The sequence below is a fragment of the Caloenas nicobarica genome, chromosome 2 (genome assembly GCF_036013445.1).
Source record: "Caloenas nicobarica isolate bCalNic1 chromosome 2, bCalNic1.hap1, whole genome shotgun sequence".
Lineage (NCBI taxonomy): Eukaryota > Metazoa > Chordata > Aves > Columbiformes > Columbidae > Caloenas > Caloenas nicobarica.
The window spans coordinates 100,537,355-100,553,273 of record NC_088246.1 but is presented as its reverse complement, the minus strand read 5'-3'; the positions used below and the strand labels follow the sequence as shown (position 1 = coordinate 100,553,273).

General features: G+C 37.7%; 1 protein-coding gene across 2 annotated transcripts in view; it reads right to left on the bottom strand.

Moving 5' to 3' along the window:
- Positions 1-15,919, bottom strand: part of CTNNAL1 (catenin alpha like 1) — a 61,075-nt gene that overhangs the window by 11,595 nt on the left and 33,561 nt on the right. For both annotated transcript variants that reach the window (XM_065627195.1, XM_065627196.1), the window contains exons 5-11: positions 15,032-15,121; positions 14,563-14,733; positions 13,313-13,513; positions 11,327-11,413; positions 7,363-7,521; positions 5,519-5,611; positions 5,054-5,204 (exon numbers count right to left, since the gene is read on the bottom strand). In XM_065627195.1, the coding sequence (XP_065483267.1) occupies positions 5,054-5,204; positions 5,519-5,611; positions 7,363-7,521; positions 11,327-11,413; positions 13,313-13,513; positions 14,563-14,733; positions 15,032-15,121 (952 nt within the window). The remainder of the gene's footprint in view (positions 1-5,053; positions 5,205-5,518; positions 5,612-7,362; positions 7,522-11,326; positions 11,414-13,312; positions 13,514-14,562; positions 14,734-15,031; positions 15,122-15,919) is intronic.

Genomic DNA, 15,919 nt, shown 5'->3' with positions numbered 1-15,919 from the left:
GGAAAAAAAAAGTTCAAACTCAGAAAGCTTTGACATAACAAACGGAATACAAATGCATACTGAGAGGATGTGCTACTCACATGCTACAAGGTGAGCATTCACAATGATGGAAACCAAATGGAAAGGGGTAGTAAACAGAAATAATAAATATTTTTTTTGCTCTTCAAGCAATTCTCATTATTTGGCTTTGCAAGGTTTAGTTGCTCACCATATTCAGGAAGAGGAAGGATCTCACTATTTGTTTATTGGAACATTAAAAAAACAACAAGCCAAAACAAACCAGAACCACACACACAAAAAACTCCACCTCACTGGACCACTGATACCAGACCTTTCAAAAGTGCAGATCAACTCAGGTCAGAGATAATCCTACTTCATCAGAAAATATTTAATTACATTGGTATAACAACAGAATTTACATTTGATTCCATTAACAGAATACACATATATTTTTTCAGGTATTTGATTTCCTTAGTTTGTAAGTCAGATCTTTGCCATAATAGCAAAAGACTTTTTGGCATATTATGATGTTCCTTTTATTTATTCCAGTCTGCCTTTTTTTCCTAATGTGTTTGCTCTAACATGTTTTTCCTTAGTTTATTTTTTAAATTGAAAATTAATTTTTATTATTTCATCCTCTTTGTCTTCTATTTTTCTACTTTCTAGTAGTTCCAGCCGTGTTTTTCCTTCCAAAATGTCTCTTTCTTCAACTTCCAAAGCCTGCTTTTTACCTCAGTCCTTATCTGAGACTAGGACAGCTGCATCCCTGCTTCACCCTTCTTTTTAGAACTTTAATCTCTAATTCTGAAATTCTGATCTGTTTCCCCTATTCATCAACTGTGTCCCTTCCAAATCCTCATAGTCACTTAACTTCTCTCAAAGCAAAGGGACAAAACAGAAGAGGAGGAGAGAAAAGGTTATCTTCATAAATCATTCTCATACTTCTGACCAAATTACAAGGGAGCAATCAGAGGATTATTCATATGCTTCCCAAACATGTTAAAGCCAAAAAGTTCGAAGGAAAAAAGAGATTGGCTAACTCCTGACAGATTGGATCAATGAAAAGTACGTTCATTAGGTGATTCATCTCAAAGTGCAAGAGCCTCCAAGTTAAGTATCGTTCTGAAACTTGTCCTTTTCAGCTCCCTGCACAGTCTGTGGAGAGCACAGAATCATGGTATGTCCTGAGTTGGAAGGGACCCACAAGGATCATCGAGTCCAACTCCTGTCCCTGCATGTGACAACCCCACAGGTCACACCATGTGTCTGAGGCCTTGTCCAGTCTCTGCTTGAACACTGTCAGGCTTGGGGCCGTGACACCCCCCTGGGGAGCCTGTTCCAGTGCTCCACCACCCTCTGGGGGAAGAACCTTTTCCTCATGTCCAACCTGAACCTCCCCTGGCACATCTCCCTGACATTCCCTCGGGTTCTGTCACTGGTCACCAGAGAGAGGAGCTCAGCCCTGCCCCTCCTCCTCCCCTGGTGAGGAAGCTGGAGCCCCATGAGGTCTCCCCTCAGTCTCCTCTTCTCCAGGCTGAACAGACCAAGTGACTTTAGCTGCCCCTCATATGGCTTCCCCTCCAAACCCTTCCCCAGCTTCGTAGCCCTCTTCTGGACACTCTCCAGTAGCTTTATATCCTTTTTATCCTGTGGTGCCCAGAACTGCGCACAGTGCTCCAGGTGAGGCCGCCCCAGTGCAGAGCAGAGCAAACCCATCACTCCAGCGCTGCCCCACATCTCCCAGCTGAGAGGATCCCGGCGCTCTCCTCAGCGCAGACCAGCCACCCAACGTTTCAAAGCCCAGCATGGTGCAGAATGGGCCTGTTGGATTAAATAGTGGTTTAGGATTAAGAAGTCCAGCTCTCCCTCACTGTACAGTTCTGCACAGCACAGAGAATTTTTCAAAATACACGTGAGGGTTATGGGCTGTGGTGTGCTCACCAACCTCCCCCAGCCCCACGGGTGTGTGCACCCCCCTCCCCAAGACAAGCCCATTTCCATTTGGGCATGATCTGGTGCAATTACATTAAAATTGAGTAAAATATTGCCTCATTTCCAAGCCAAATTTGGCTCTCCATCCATGCAAGTTTTTAGCCTCTGTATGAGAAATATCTAATTTGCTGATATAAAAGAAACACTGGATAAGGAGCTATGCAATTGCTCATAAAAATAATAAGTATGAACAATATGAAGGTAGTATAATCAGAAAAATGCCTATTTTATTAGATGTGTCCAGCACATTTAGTCACCATTCAAGTTTTACCTCTTAAGCTGTATTCTGAACTCTTTAACAAAGCCAAACATTTAAATTGGTAGTACAAAAATACAAGCTTTTAAACTGAGGAGAAAAAAAATATACCTTCTTACTGTAATTCTATCTTTCGTTACACACAATCACAATTCTATTAAGAATAAAGCACTTGTTACATTTTAGTCCGTAAAATAAAGACACTTTTACCAACCTTAAGACAAGTATCATGAGTTATGAGAAGAATAAAATCTTATAAAATATTGTGAAACTTCTTTATGTTTGGAGGCAAAAGTTTTGTGAGTGCCACTCATAATCTCTTCACAAGCAAATATTTTTATTTATTTATTGGGGTCATCAGTAGTGTTTTCTAGGAGAAAAAAAATGTTGAAAGTGGCAAGGTAACTTTAGGGTATTTTCTGGAAGCAAAAAGGTGGGGGTATCTGGATGAGATTTTTTTCCCTTTTTTTTGACAAGAGTCACTCTGAAGTCCAACAAGAGAGAACAAGCAAACGAAAAAAGATTAGCCCACAATACAGAGGAATACTTTATAGAAGATGGGTGGATATAAGACACCAAATTATTTCTAAGGAGATCACTGACAGTCAATATGAAACAATCCACACTCAGAGAGAAATCCCTTACTCGGCTGGGCCACGAGACAAGGAAAATGGAGACCTGATTCCCTAAGCATCGTTTTGGCAATACAAGACCTAATGCACCCAAGGCCATATAAAGAATACAAGCCACGCCGACTGTCTTACCAATAGTGGTATGAGAACACTTTCTGCTGAAGGAAAGGCTGAGGAAATGAGAGACATTGACAAGAACAGACTCATCTAGCTGTGCCAAACCAGAGCAGATGTCCCCGCTGCCCCCAGGCCCACACACGCCACAGCCTCCGACATGCTCAGCAACACCGACCCCTTCTCTTCTCTCCTCCAAGCAATGACATTGGGTTGCCTTGGGAAATGGTGCTTTAAAGAAACTGGAAAGCACCACTTGTGGAAAATGTCTGTTATATGCTGTCAAAAGCCACAAGAGAAAGTTACTGAGGACAGGAGAGACTGGGAATCTGTTGCAGTGCTTCAAAAACTACTTGTTTGGAGAGCCAAGTATATGCTTTGCTCTGGCTGCATGATTCTCATCCTATTATTTTTAAATATAGGAATATATACATGTATACACACACATACACACACATATACAAATATATGCAAAGTTTACCATTCAACTCTGCTAGACCACTGTATGAATATGAAAAAAACCCAGATAACTGCACGATCAGCCCTGCCAACTCCAAGTTTATTGTAACACATTAATGCTAGAGTAATACCAAGCATAACCTTGGCTCCCAAAACAAACAAAAAACCCACTGAAAGTCAGAAGTCCCAGAAACAGGATCTCTGATTGCTACACGTCTTTATATGGCATCCCAGACCAAGGTGGAAGAAAAAGTAGGATAGCAACCATGTATTTCTCAAACGCCTCAAATTCTCATTAACCTGCACAACACAAAATTATTGTAAGCCCACTCAGAATTTCAAGATATGTTTTCTTTTTATAAGTCTTCAGGCTCAGACACACATTCATCTAGCAAACAGCAGCAACAATTTAAGATTTTACTGCCCTGTGGTTGGTTGTTCACTGCCCTCACAAAAAAACTGGCAGAAAAGAACTACTTACACAAAAACCTGATCAAGTACAGAAAATTAAACTGACAAAATAAACTCTAAAAAGGAAAAAAGGTCTCATGTTAATAGCAAGATGAAATATTATATCACTGATAAAGTGTCATGTAACCTGAATAAGGATTTACATTTTCTGTATCTTAGATACAAAATAAATGAAGTCCCTGTATTTAACTAAATCTAAACTTTTAAACCTGAGTGATTTTCTTAAGAATCCAAGACATTCAGCATTATTGTATATTACATTCTAGCTGTATGCAATTATACCTTAAACACTGAAACAAACATGTAGCCACAAGAAGTATGACAGGCTACACTAAAGACATCATCTGAAAAAAAAAATAGATAAAAATGAAAAACAAAATATGGCTTCCATTTTTAAGGTAAATTACCCTACGCTAAAAGTAAACACAGATTTTTTTTTTTTCTTAAGATTCCGAGGTTTTCTTCTACATGTTGTACAAATACCAATAAACTTACCAACCAGAGAAAATATCCCAAGATTGTGCAGAGTCATCAGAGATTCCATCCAGGAGAAAGGACAGCAGTTTAAAAATCAAATAACTACATTCACTACATTATGAAGTGAACACGAGGCAAGCTGACAGTATAGAATATATGTATATATATTTTTCCAGAAATACAGGAAATTAATTAAACATGTCACACAATTCAAGTTATATCTCGATTGTCATGAACTGTTATGTCCCAGACAAACCAAAAGGTGGGATGAAAGCCCTACAGTCCTAATATTTGGACACTGCTGGCAAAGAGCTGGGTCGAATACTTTTGTGTCTTTTGAACAGTTCTATTTGGAACTAACTAACTGGAACTAATCACACTGCAGAAAGTTAAACATACCTAATTCGACACAAATCAGACCTTTAAATTTTTTGGCTGTTTTTCTTTGAAAAAAATCCAAACAACACCCTAATTTGACATTTATACAAACCCAATATATTTGTGGATTGCCACCTAGATTCCACATCGCCATAGGGGATGTGGGACTGTTTACTGCACTCTTAAAGAAACAGTATTTCCTAAATCACACTTAAAATCCTTAGACTACATGTTTTGAAAATTACATTTTTCTATTTGTACACAGCATTCTTACCTCTTCTTCCTTCAAACACATCATTGATTTCTCTTAACAACACAGACATGTCACTCAATTGAGACTCCCAGGCTTCACAGAACACCTCAAGATTTTCTTTTGCAATCTTGCTAGATGGATGTAATGCCAGTGTTTCCGCAGCAGAAATTATCTGGACAGAGAACAAAAAATTGGCTATTGGAAATCCTAGTAAAAAGTGTTGCATGTGAATTCATAAATGCCTTCACAGGCAAAATACGAAATTAAACTGCTACTATTATGTCTTTGTAGTGTATTATATTTGCCTGACATTTGCAGAGTTGATGATCTCCCTTGTGCATTCTTTCAGTTATCACCCAACATTAAAGTGTAACTCCTCCTTAGAACTGCTTTGAATAGTTCAACGTTAGGTCTCCAAAAAATTCATACAAGTAATTTTTATTTATTCATGTCCAGTAGAAGTGGCCAGATAAAAGCGAAGCATACCTGTGGGCCAGTGACCTGGAAGGTATCTTCTGCATGTATGCAAGTAATCTCAAGGGGCTCAGTTCCAGAAACGTGCCTCAACAAGCGACACATCTAAATATTTGTATAAATTTAAAGAGGAAAGAATGGTAAAAAATATGTTTTCATTAGTAGTGAGTAAAGGTGCATATGCACAAACACACACACACAAAATTACTCATATTCCTTTCAGAAACTTATTGGGGACCGCACAGCTGGGTGTTTCTCAGGGAGCATTTACAATAAGAAAAGGGATAAATCCTGACTTGGAATGTGTAGAAAATAACCAAGAGAAATAAAAGTCTTAATAAATAAATAAAAACAAAACAACGAGTGCACATAATTATGACTGAATAAACCTGAAAGCAATCGGATACCTATGGAACTTGGAAAAATTGTAGCATAAATGACTTCACCCAAAAAGCAATTAGCAACCATGTGGAAAATTCAGGTTTTCACCATCCAGGGGACTGAATTATCTTTGAGCAAATCAGCATCAAATTAATTTAGGGAAGAAATACTGTTTCCTTTCACAGTAAGCAAAATGTAGTCAAATGTAGTCATCCTTTTTTTTTTTTTTTAAAAAATAAGTTTAAGAGTGAACTTTGGGCTGAGAGAAGCATCAAAGTTTTCTGATCAAAATGAGAACTTATATGACAGAGACAGTACATATGAAACTAACTGCACTGTCCATCATCAGAAATGCTACAAGGTCTCACATACAGACACTATTTAACCTGATGGTTATGCTTGAAAAAAAACCCAAAACCAACAAAAAACCCCCCGAAACCTCAGCATCTCACTGGAACACTAATTAGTCACAGAAGAAGGAGACATTAACACCAAAATTAAAAATCCACAGTGCTGATTTGCCAGTCCCAGAAGTTCAAAGGTGTTGCTTCTGGATTCCTACTTCTGGGATGAATCCTAATGCCCCATATGATATCACAATTTTTTAGAAATCAATGATTATTAGATGCCATGCAAATACAGCTTCTGGCATCACCATGTTCCAGATGTATCTTTGTACGTCTCCTACTGCTGCTGTTACTTCTGCTCCATCTTAAGACCACAGTATGTGACAGAATTTGTAAAAGCGAAGCAAAACGATGTATGCACGCACCCTCGAATAATTCTAATTACCAAAAAAAAAAAAATCTGTCTGTCAGAAGAGAGAACCACAAGGCATATATAGCAGACATCCTTTCCACAGGTAATCCTAAGAGCCACCATCTCACAATAGTCTTGGGAGTCCCATTTGTTCACATGTGAATACTACCACACAAAACCATGAACATATTAGTACATGAAACACATAGTGCTTTTCACAAAGCAGAAAAGATTTCCAGTGGCCCTCTCGACTGAGAAAAACTATACAATATCTTCAAAACAGTCCAGTTAATTGCATTAAGAAACTTAACCTTATATTCCAGCATTCTTAAAATGTGTCTTCAGATTCAGCTGTTGCTAGATGCTTACGGCTTCAAAGAAAAAGGCTATCATCTTTTCTTGGATCCAGAAACCTATTTTTTAATTAATATTTTAGCCCAGATATATGGAAATAGATAACAGAGCCAAACAATGAGTTTGAGTCTAGATCCAGGAGGAAAATTTGGTATGACACTACACCCCTTCTGCAACTGTTTACCACAGTGACATCTCCAGTTCAGACCATACCAGGAACAATACAAAAGTCAACACCATACCAAGCAAATAAATTAAAATTACAAAAAAGCAGACCAAAGCCTTCCTAAAGAACAGATGAAGACAAATCCGGCCACTTACTTTTTAAGCGCCTTACAAAGTGAAAGTAGCTGTGAACTCACCTCAACAAGTTGTTCTTTCTGCTCTGACAGCTTGCAAGTATATTCTGCTACAGCTTCAAGATTTCCTTCTACTCCTGTGATCTTTAATGCTTTGAGAACCATATGATCCGTATGGTATTTTAACAGATCTGCTGCCAGAGATGTTGCTGCACTATGGACCTTGAGCAGCATTAAAAGAAAAAGGAGAGATAAACCTTGGAAGGAAAAAAACCACACCCAGAACTAAGTCACATAACCCTAAGAGACAGACTGTTTTTCCCAAGGAGCAAAAAAACTACTGCCATGAAAGATCATATACAGCCTGCATATTATCTGGGGCTTTAATTCTTCAATTATTACTGAAAGTACAAAGATGAAATCCACTGCATTAAAAAGAACAACAAAAAACATTACCAAAAAACCTCCACAAACCACGACCAAATACAAAGAGAAACAAATGAGCAGCTGGGTAAAATGAGAACATGAAGTTATCACACTGCTGCTTTCTAATAATGCAACAGCTGAGAAAACAAACAGGTGCATGATTTTGTGGGCCACCAAGTTCAGCATGAGCATGGCACAATGGCCACTTCACTTCTTGTGAAGAAAACACATTAAAAAGAATCAGACTGAAGCCAGACAGCATCTGAGTTTCTAATACATTAGAAACTAAATTCTTATTAATAAATTGTATTGTCAGTGATGCAAAGAAAAGCTTGAATTTATCAGCCTGTTACAGAGCCTTAGAAAAGCAAACCCCATCTTTCCTGCAAGGAGATAGAAGCAAAGAGATGGATACTGGAGACGCCTCAAACACTCTCTACGCTCCCAACAAGCACGGAGAAGCTTCCCCTTGAAACACATCCCTAAATCCCAACACACTTTCAGACCCATGGATCTGCTGAAATTGTGCTGTGCAGGACTCTGCTAGACAACAGCTATGAGAAACTGCTGCTAGTTCTAGAGACTATCGTCATAGTAGGTTTACCTGCGCCCCGTAATTGGCCCTGCTTTAAAAATATATGTAAAACCAAAATAGCAACCTCTTTTAGAAGTAGCAGAGCATTCTCATGCTCTGTTTTCCTTATGCTCATAAGACTGTTAAAAGTCTTGTAATATTACGCTCGCTTTGCTGGACTGCATGGAATATACAACAAACTTGGTCATTCAAGAAGAAAGTTATTTTTCAAGTTCTTATGAATGCAATGAGCTTGAAATTGTGACACTGGTGGGCCTTGACTCTGTAAGGAAAACAATGTTTACTATATTTTTTTTTTCCCCGCTGGACTCTATTTTCCCCCCAAACCCTGGCAGCACTTCTTGTGCAATCCAGAATTAAGTGTGTGTGAGAGGGTGTTTTGTTTGTTTGTTTGTTTTTAATTTTGTGCAAGAAACTTGAATTGTTGCCTCAAAACCTGATGCTACTGTTTTTTAGAAAAAGAAAAAAAACCTATGACAACATGTAACAAACTATTTATATAGCATTGCTCGCATGCCATTAAAAATTCGCACAAACCACTAATCTCAGAAATTAAGTCAGCTCTGAAGAAAGGATATCTGTGAGGCTTGTAATGTTGGAGTAGGAAAACTGGCAATTCTCATTAATATCTAGGCTACATAGAGGTTACCTTTTCATCAGAAATTCTTTTCATCCTGCTGTAAAATAGAAACTCACTTCTACTTGAAGCTATCTCTGATCATAAGCAGGAAAAAGTTCAAGGAAGGAACATACCTCTTGTTTCTTCCACAAAATGACAGAGAGGGGAAACAGCTACTTTTAACAAGACTATCTTGTGTTCTCAGCCACCCAGGCTTTCAAAACCATTTTAATTAGAGTCACAATACTTAAATTTCACCAAGAGAGAGCCTGGTTGCTGACTGATAGACTGCAGCACTATGAGTCAGGCTGACAGGACCATCCTTCTCAGCCATGCACAGCAGCACGGCTACTCTGGGATCAACCCAATGACTACGCGAAGAACAAGGAAAATGACATAATTCTCTAAATTAGCTCTTCTAAGTAAAATTCATGCTGTGCATTTTTTAAAAAGTCACTAAGCAAGCTTTCATACTCTGCAGGTCACCAGAGCAAGTCAGACAGAACTTGGGATTTGTTAGTTTAGAAATCCAAACCGACTCAATTTGCTCTACAATTTCTGAACCAGCGTGCTACGTTTTCACCTGCATTGCTTTTAACATGGAGCTACATCACAGGGCACAGATAATCCACTATTTTGTATTATATGCCACTTCTGTTAGCTGGTTTACAGAAGGTAATTTTCTATTATTGTCACCTGACAAAATTCTTTAACTTTGTGGTAAATGTATAATCTTTGTTGCATGCCATTTTCATAAAGAGAAACCTGTGGGCAGGACAACATGGCAACATTTACATTTATGGAACTGCAAGAAAACAGAGATATTAATGATTTTTTCCACATACTATATTCCAGTCGCCTTTGGCTTTATGATACTGCAATTACATAGTCACATACTATTTTGACTGGGAACCCGTCCTCCTCATTCAGCACATGGGAGCAATGTTACTCAAAAAGGATGATCTTACAGTTAAAGCTCTGGAAAAGCTCTGCTACCGACTTCCTACGTAATGGTGACTAAATAAAAAACTATTAATCAAAATACACAAATTATGGACCCTCCGTTTTCTGGGAGTCCAACACACTGCCTGACAGCAGAAACACAAAGCACTTAACTGCAACTGAAATAGGTGCAAAGCACTGTTCAAATCTTCAGGACGGCTGTAGGAATTACAATCTGGAGGATGAAAGTCTGATGAGGAGCGGCTGAGGGAACTGGGGCTGTTTGGCCTGGGGAAAAGGAGGCTGAGGGGAGACCTGATCGCTGTCTGCAACTACCTGAAAGGAGGGTGTAGCATGGAGGGGGTTGGTCTCTTCTCCCAAGTAGCAAGTGATAGGACAAGAGGAAATGGCCTCAAGTTGTGCCAAGGGAGGTTTAGATTGGATACTAGGAAAAATTTATTCACAGAAATGTTGTCAGGCATTGGAACAGGCTGCCCAAGGAAATGGTGGAGTCACCATCCCTGGAGGGGTTTAAAAAATGTCTAGGGGCACTTAGGGACATGGTTTAGTGGTGGATTTTGCCACGTTGGGTTTGCAGTTGGACTCTATGATCTTAAACCTAAATGATTCTATGGTTTTGCCTCTATTAGAAAATATGCAGCCTGATTTTTGAGCACTCAAGGTTATCCAGTTACAGCAGCAGAGACCTCAGTCTAAGAAAGTACACCATACTTGTCTAACATCTTTGCACTTCTCTATAGCCTAGTATTGAAACCCTCGCTGTCTTCAGTTTCATTTCTCCATTTGCTTAAAGGAGCAAAAATATGAAGCGGTTGAGAAGACATCTGAATGCTTTGTAAGTATTTCAAAAGCTGCCAGAAACCAGTAATTCTGTACTTGGCTTAAATCTGTGGAAGAGGCAAGCCACCAATGCTATCCAATAACAGTGGGGGGAGGACCCTGCTCAGCAAGTGCAGTCCATCCCATGTACTAATGAGGCAGGTACCTCATACATATATTTCAGGTGACACCCAGCATGCTTGCATTTAGGAAAAGAAAGATTTACAAGCACATACACAGCTGCCAACTGTTTAGAAAAATACCTGAGTATTTAAAACAGTGATGCATGCATCCACAAGGAAAGTTCAGCCTTTCCATTTAAAGTAATGATTATATACACAGTACTTATTTTCAAACACTTGTCTTTTTTATTGTTGTCAAGTTAGCAAAGAACCTATGTATCTAACAGATTTCTGATCAATTCTAAGTAAAGACACAGAAGATGAGCGCATACAAGCTCCCTAATGTAATTCTGATTAAGCTACTCTTGTTTATAAACACATACTAGCTTTTTTGGGGTACAGGATCTTATTTTACAACTTCACATTGAACAAGTAAAAAATTCAAGCTTTTATTCAGTTGATGCTTGCTTAAACTAGACTCACCTCTCTTTTAAGTTCATTCATGCACTGGCATGTTTTTAAAATGGCTACTTCCAAGTCTTCCATGAGATCCTTTGTCTTCTGGTTTTGCTACAAGTCAAAGAAAGCAACCGACAACATTACACAAGAACTCCAGCAAATCCCACCTTCACATCATGTGTCATAACTTCAAGTTGCTTTGGTAGACAGCCTTTTCTTTCTAGATGTAATGTTTTCATTTGCACATCCTGTGCATATTTTATTCGAAAAATTATTTTATAGAAACATGTATCACCAAATCAAATCTAAAAACAATAGTGATGCAAGCTAATTGACTGCTTCTGTTCACCAGGTATTTATTTCTGAATCTGAGCTTTTTTTCAAGAAAAGAGTTTTCTTAAGCTTTACGACTTCCAAAAATCTTCTGTCTAAACAACCTGAAGTAGAGCAACAGTTCAAGGCTTTTTTAAAAATATAAATATCATTTTAAAATAAAGTGGTACCTAAAATGTTATACCAACTATTCTATATTGAATTACAAAAAAGGTACTTAAAACACCTTTGTAAGACTTTAGATCATTGTCTAATTTAAACAAGTACAGCAGCTAACAACATTTTGTTGAGGCAGCTTCAAGACAGAGTTCCCACTTCTGCAAACAGCACCTAGTGAGCTGGTGCTATTTTATCTGCTTATTGTGTCTTCAGTCACAGCTAGGCTCGGTTATTTATTAACAAAAATACGTAATGCCTAAGCACATATGTACATGCCCAAGTATTTTCATGGATCATATATATACAAAGTCTTGTGCCAGGCTCTCATTTCTATCGCTTGAAATGTAGCATGTATAATAAATTATTTAGAGGTGATCATTTTCCACCAGTAATAGAGCTTAAAAATACCAAAGTGTATTGGTTTTGGCTGGCAATTAATTTTCTTCATTGTATCTTGGATTTACGATAGAAAGTGTTGATAACATGGCGAAGCATTAGCTATTGCTGAGTGGTGGTTACATAGCTGCCTTCCAGGGCTAACCACAAACACCAAGCTAAACAGAGGTTTACTTTTCTTTAGTTAGGGGATTCTATGCAATTAATATTCTATATAGGTGGTCTTTGTAATAACAACAGTCTGTATTATCAATATGATACATATGCTCTTCAAACTGCACTACTGCATTAAGAACACCTGACTGCAGCATCTCATTCAAAGAAGAAAAAGAAACAAAAAAGCAGTCTCATAATACACTCAGTTAAGGAAGTATTCTATACTAGTATACATCTGCCATATTTCAGAGTGTTAATAAGATTTAGTGCTATACATTTCCTCAGGAACAAGACTGAAAGCAAGTCAGCATCAGAAACAGACACTGTATTTTCCATCTCTGCTTTTCCTCCCCCTTTTGCATGTATCTTCTATCATCTTCAAGGAACAAGATAAGACAAATGACAGAGGGAGGCTTAATGTGCTGCTTCTCTAAAAAGGAAAACTGCCATCATTTGAATCTTGTGAAAAGGACAAACAAAACTCCCTGTAAGTCTTAGTGTCTCCTCTCTCCACACTTTTTTAGAATATTTCCCTTTTCAGTGTTTAAGTGTTTTCAACATTCTGTTGAAAACAAAGAAACAGAAACTGTGGTCACTGCCATGGGATCAAGACAATTGAAGTCTCTGAACTACTTAACCAAAAGATGTTAACTCTTTAAGACTGCTCAATGATACTTCTATTCACCTCCTTGTTTCTACTTACAGCCTCATTAAAATAAGGCTACTGCCGCTAGTAGCCTAATTTAGCCATCAAAGAATCAATGAAGTAATCAATACCATTGGGGCAGGGGGAGGACAGAACATATTGAAGCTGCAGAAGCACAGAACAAACTCTGGCTTCCCTCAGCACCTCTCACTGTGGGGAATACAGGCAGCTCTCTCTTCCTAGACCAGAAGAAACACCGCATTAAAAATTTCTTCCCAAAGTAGAGGTGAAAAGATTTACTTTGCTTAAAAAGCTCTTACAGCTTGCATCCACACTGAAACCAGCTGCTCTAGTTCCATTTTAGCCTGTTTAGACAGCTCCAAAATGTGTTCTCTGTGCTCATGACTGGTATAGGCAGAGTCTGTGAAGTCCTCCGTATGTTCCAGGATAACTTCCAGCATTGTCGAAAGGTTCTCTTTTGAGAGAAAATAAAGATTCTCACGAAGACCCTCCACCTTATTCTGAAAAAGAAGCATAGCAGTTCCGTGAGAGTTTGTGATTATACAGTTGTGATGTGAATGCAGAAAAGAGCGCAGATGCATCACTTTACATTTTATTTTTCTCTCAGTGTTTTTTTTTTTATTATTCAATTGTTTTCAAAGTCATCCAACAACTTGCTTGTATCCAGACATCCAGTTTAGGCTCTACGATTTTTTTTTAAATGTAATAATACCATCAGCAAATTACTGGCCATTCATCAGAAGTAACAGCAAATACATTACTGTTCTCATGCTGTCAATTAAAAGCTTTTAAGTTCAGTTAAGTTTCATAAATTAATTGTGTATTCAGATTTTGTTTGATCTCTACAAGTTTTTCTACATCCATATCATCCATTTTGAGTATTTTTCTAAAAATTTACATGTAGCAAATAGAATACTTTGAGGCACCTTGGAAAAATTTCAACCAAATTCTAAGGGGGGAAGAGAAGATAGATAAATAAATAACAATATATATTAAAAAATCGAAGTGACAGACTCCAAAGAAATGAGACATGGTTGTTCATTAATTGTTCTTAACTGAGTATGAAATTTAGAAAAGCCTTTATCAGGAAAAATAGACTGAGCTACAAGATACAATTACAGCTCATAACATTTCCTTTGAATCACAGTTTGCTCTTTTAAATGTTAGGATGAATATTTTTGTGTGCAGTGTTAAAGATACTACCAATTAGGAAACAAAAAATCTTCAGCAACAACAATTTTAATGAAGTTCTGATTGGTATCCTGATACTTAAATTTATTCACCATTTAAGGTACCACATCAACAAAACATTAGAGTTCTGAATGCATTCTTATCCAGGAGGAGATGGCAAGTATCAGAATGTGTATTTTGGCAACGATAATGAAATTATAATAATCTCTTGTCAGATTCTCTAACATTTTAGGACAGTTATTTAAATCACACTGCTGAAAAGATGCAGCTCCACCACTTGGAGTATTTTTTTTTTTCAAAATTCTAGTTTTGAGGTAATTTATTAGGCTGTAGAAAACAACACTATCTCTATTCTTACCTTGAATTCTGTGATGCCAGAATATATGCTGATGGGAGGCATTTCATTTTCTCCATTTGGTCTAGAGTCAGTTACAATTTCTATTACCTGTTCCAAAGCTAACCTCATCCGATGAAAAACTCCATCCTTGTTTATACGAGCAGATTCACAGTCTGGATGCCTCAGACAAGTCTTTTTAAAGAAAGCAAAGAAAGTATTATGAAGGAGTACACATGCAGTATAGTGAAATGAATGCTTCCTAAAGCAAGTGTAAAAAATGTGTCAGAACATAATTTCTTTTTGTTAAACTGCTGTTGTGTTAAGTAGAACTCATAGCACTATTCAGAATATGAAGATTTTACTCATTCTTTACACTTGCACCCTTCTTTAGCATGAAGTTTAAGGTGGGGCTGAGAAAGAAGAGTCAACTATGCTGCCAGATGCCATCCTCTGTGATTTACCCAAGTTGTGTAAGAATGTGCACACTCACCTTTGAAGCAGTCAGGAGCATCATAGTGCACTTCTCAAGAACAGCCCTAGATGCTGCCATTCTAGCCTTTTTCTTCTCATCCTTCAAATCCTAAACACCAAAAGAAAAAATTAGCTGAACATTACACAGTACCTAAAATGTTAACTGCTTGTGAGACTGCAAAACGGAAACTCTCTTGCAGATGGATGGGTTGTAAGAAAGCTGCTTTATGTCTGACAACTGCTATTTTTAGCCTAACTCATGATCTAGAACTTGCTTTTCAGACAGATTTTAATTTATGCATCTATTCTTGGTTCTATTCAATTCAGATTTCAAAGAAGGAAGACCTCAGAGATATAGAGTATGTTATGTAAACTGTCACTAATTTTTCCATCTTTATCATACAGCATTATTCATAAAACAGAAAGATGAGAGGAAAAGAATACCTGACTAAAAAGTATTTTCTGAAAGGGGGATAGGGTAAAGCAGAGACAGAACACCAGATTTTAGTTGTACTACAGTGCAGGAAATATAAAATAAATCTTTTGCCTACTTGAGTGTTATATTTAATATATACCAGTATCAAAGAAAGTTTTAATAGGCTAGAAAAGCAATTCCTCTGTAGAAAAGCAGGAACTTCTCAAGAACTCTCCAGAGAGAGAGATATACCTGCAAAACTGAACTATACTCTCAGAAAAGTTAATGAAAAAGGAAAAATTTAAGAGTCCAAATTGGGAGTGGGCGGAGGTAAGGAAGACGACAAGATATTAATCCCTCAACATTTAAGACAGTCTAACAAGATGAAGAATTTACAAAGCTACAGCTAAGATCTTTTCAATGCTACCAAAATAGCTGAGTGCTATTTGAGTGTTAAACAGGCAACTCAATGGGACCATCTGAAAAGGGAAC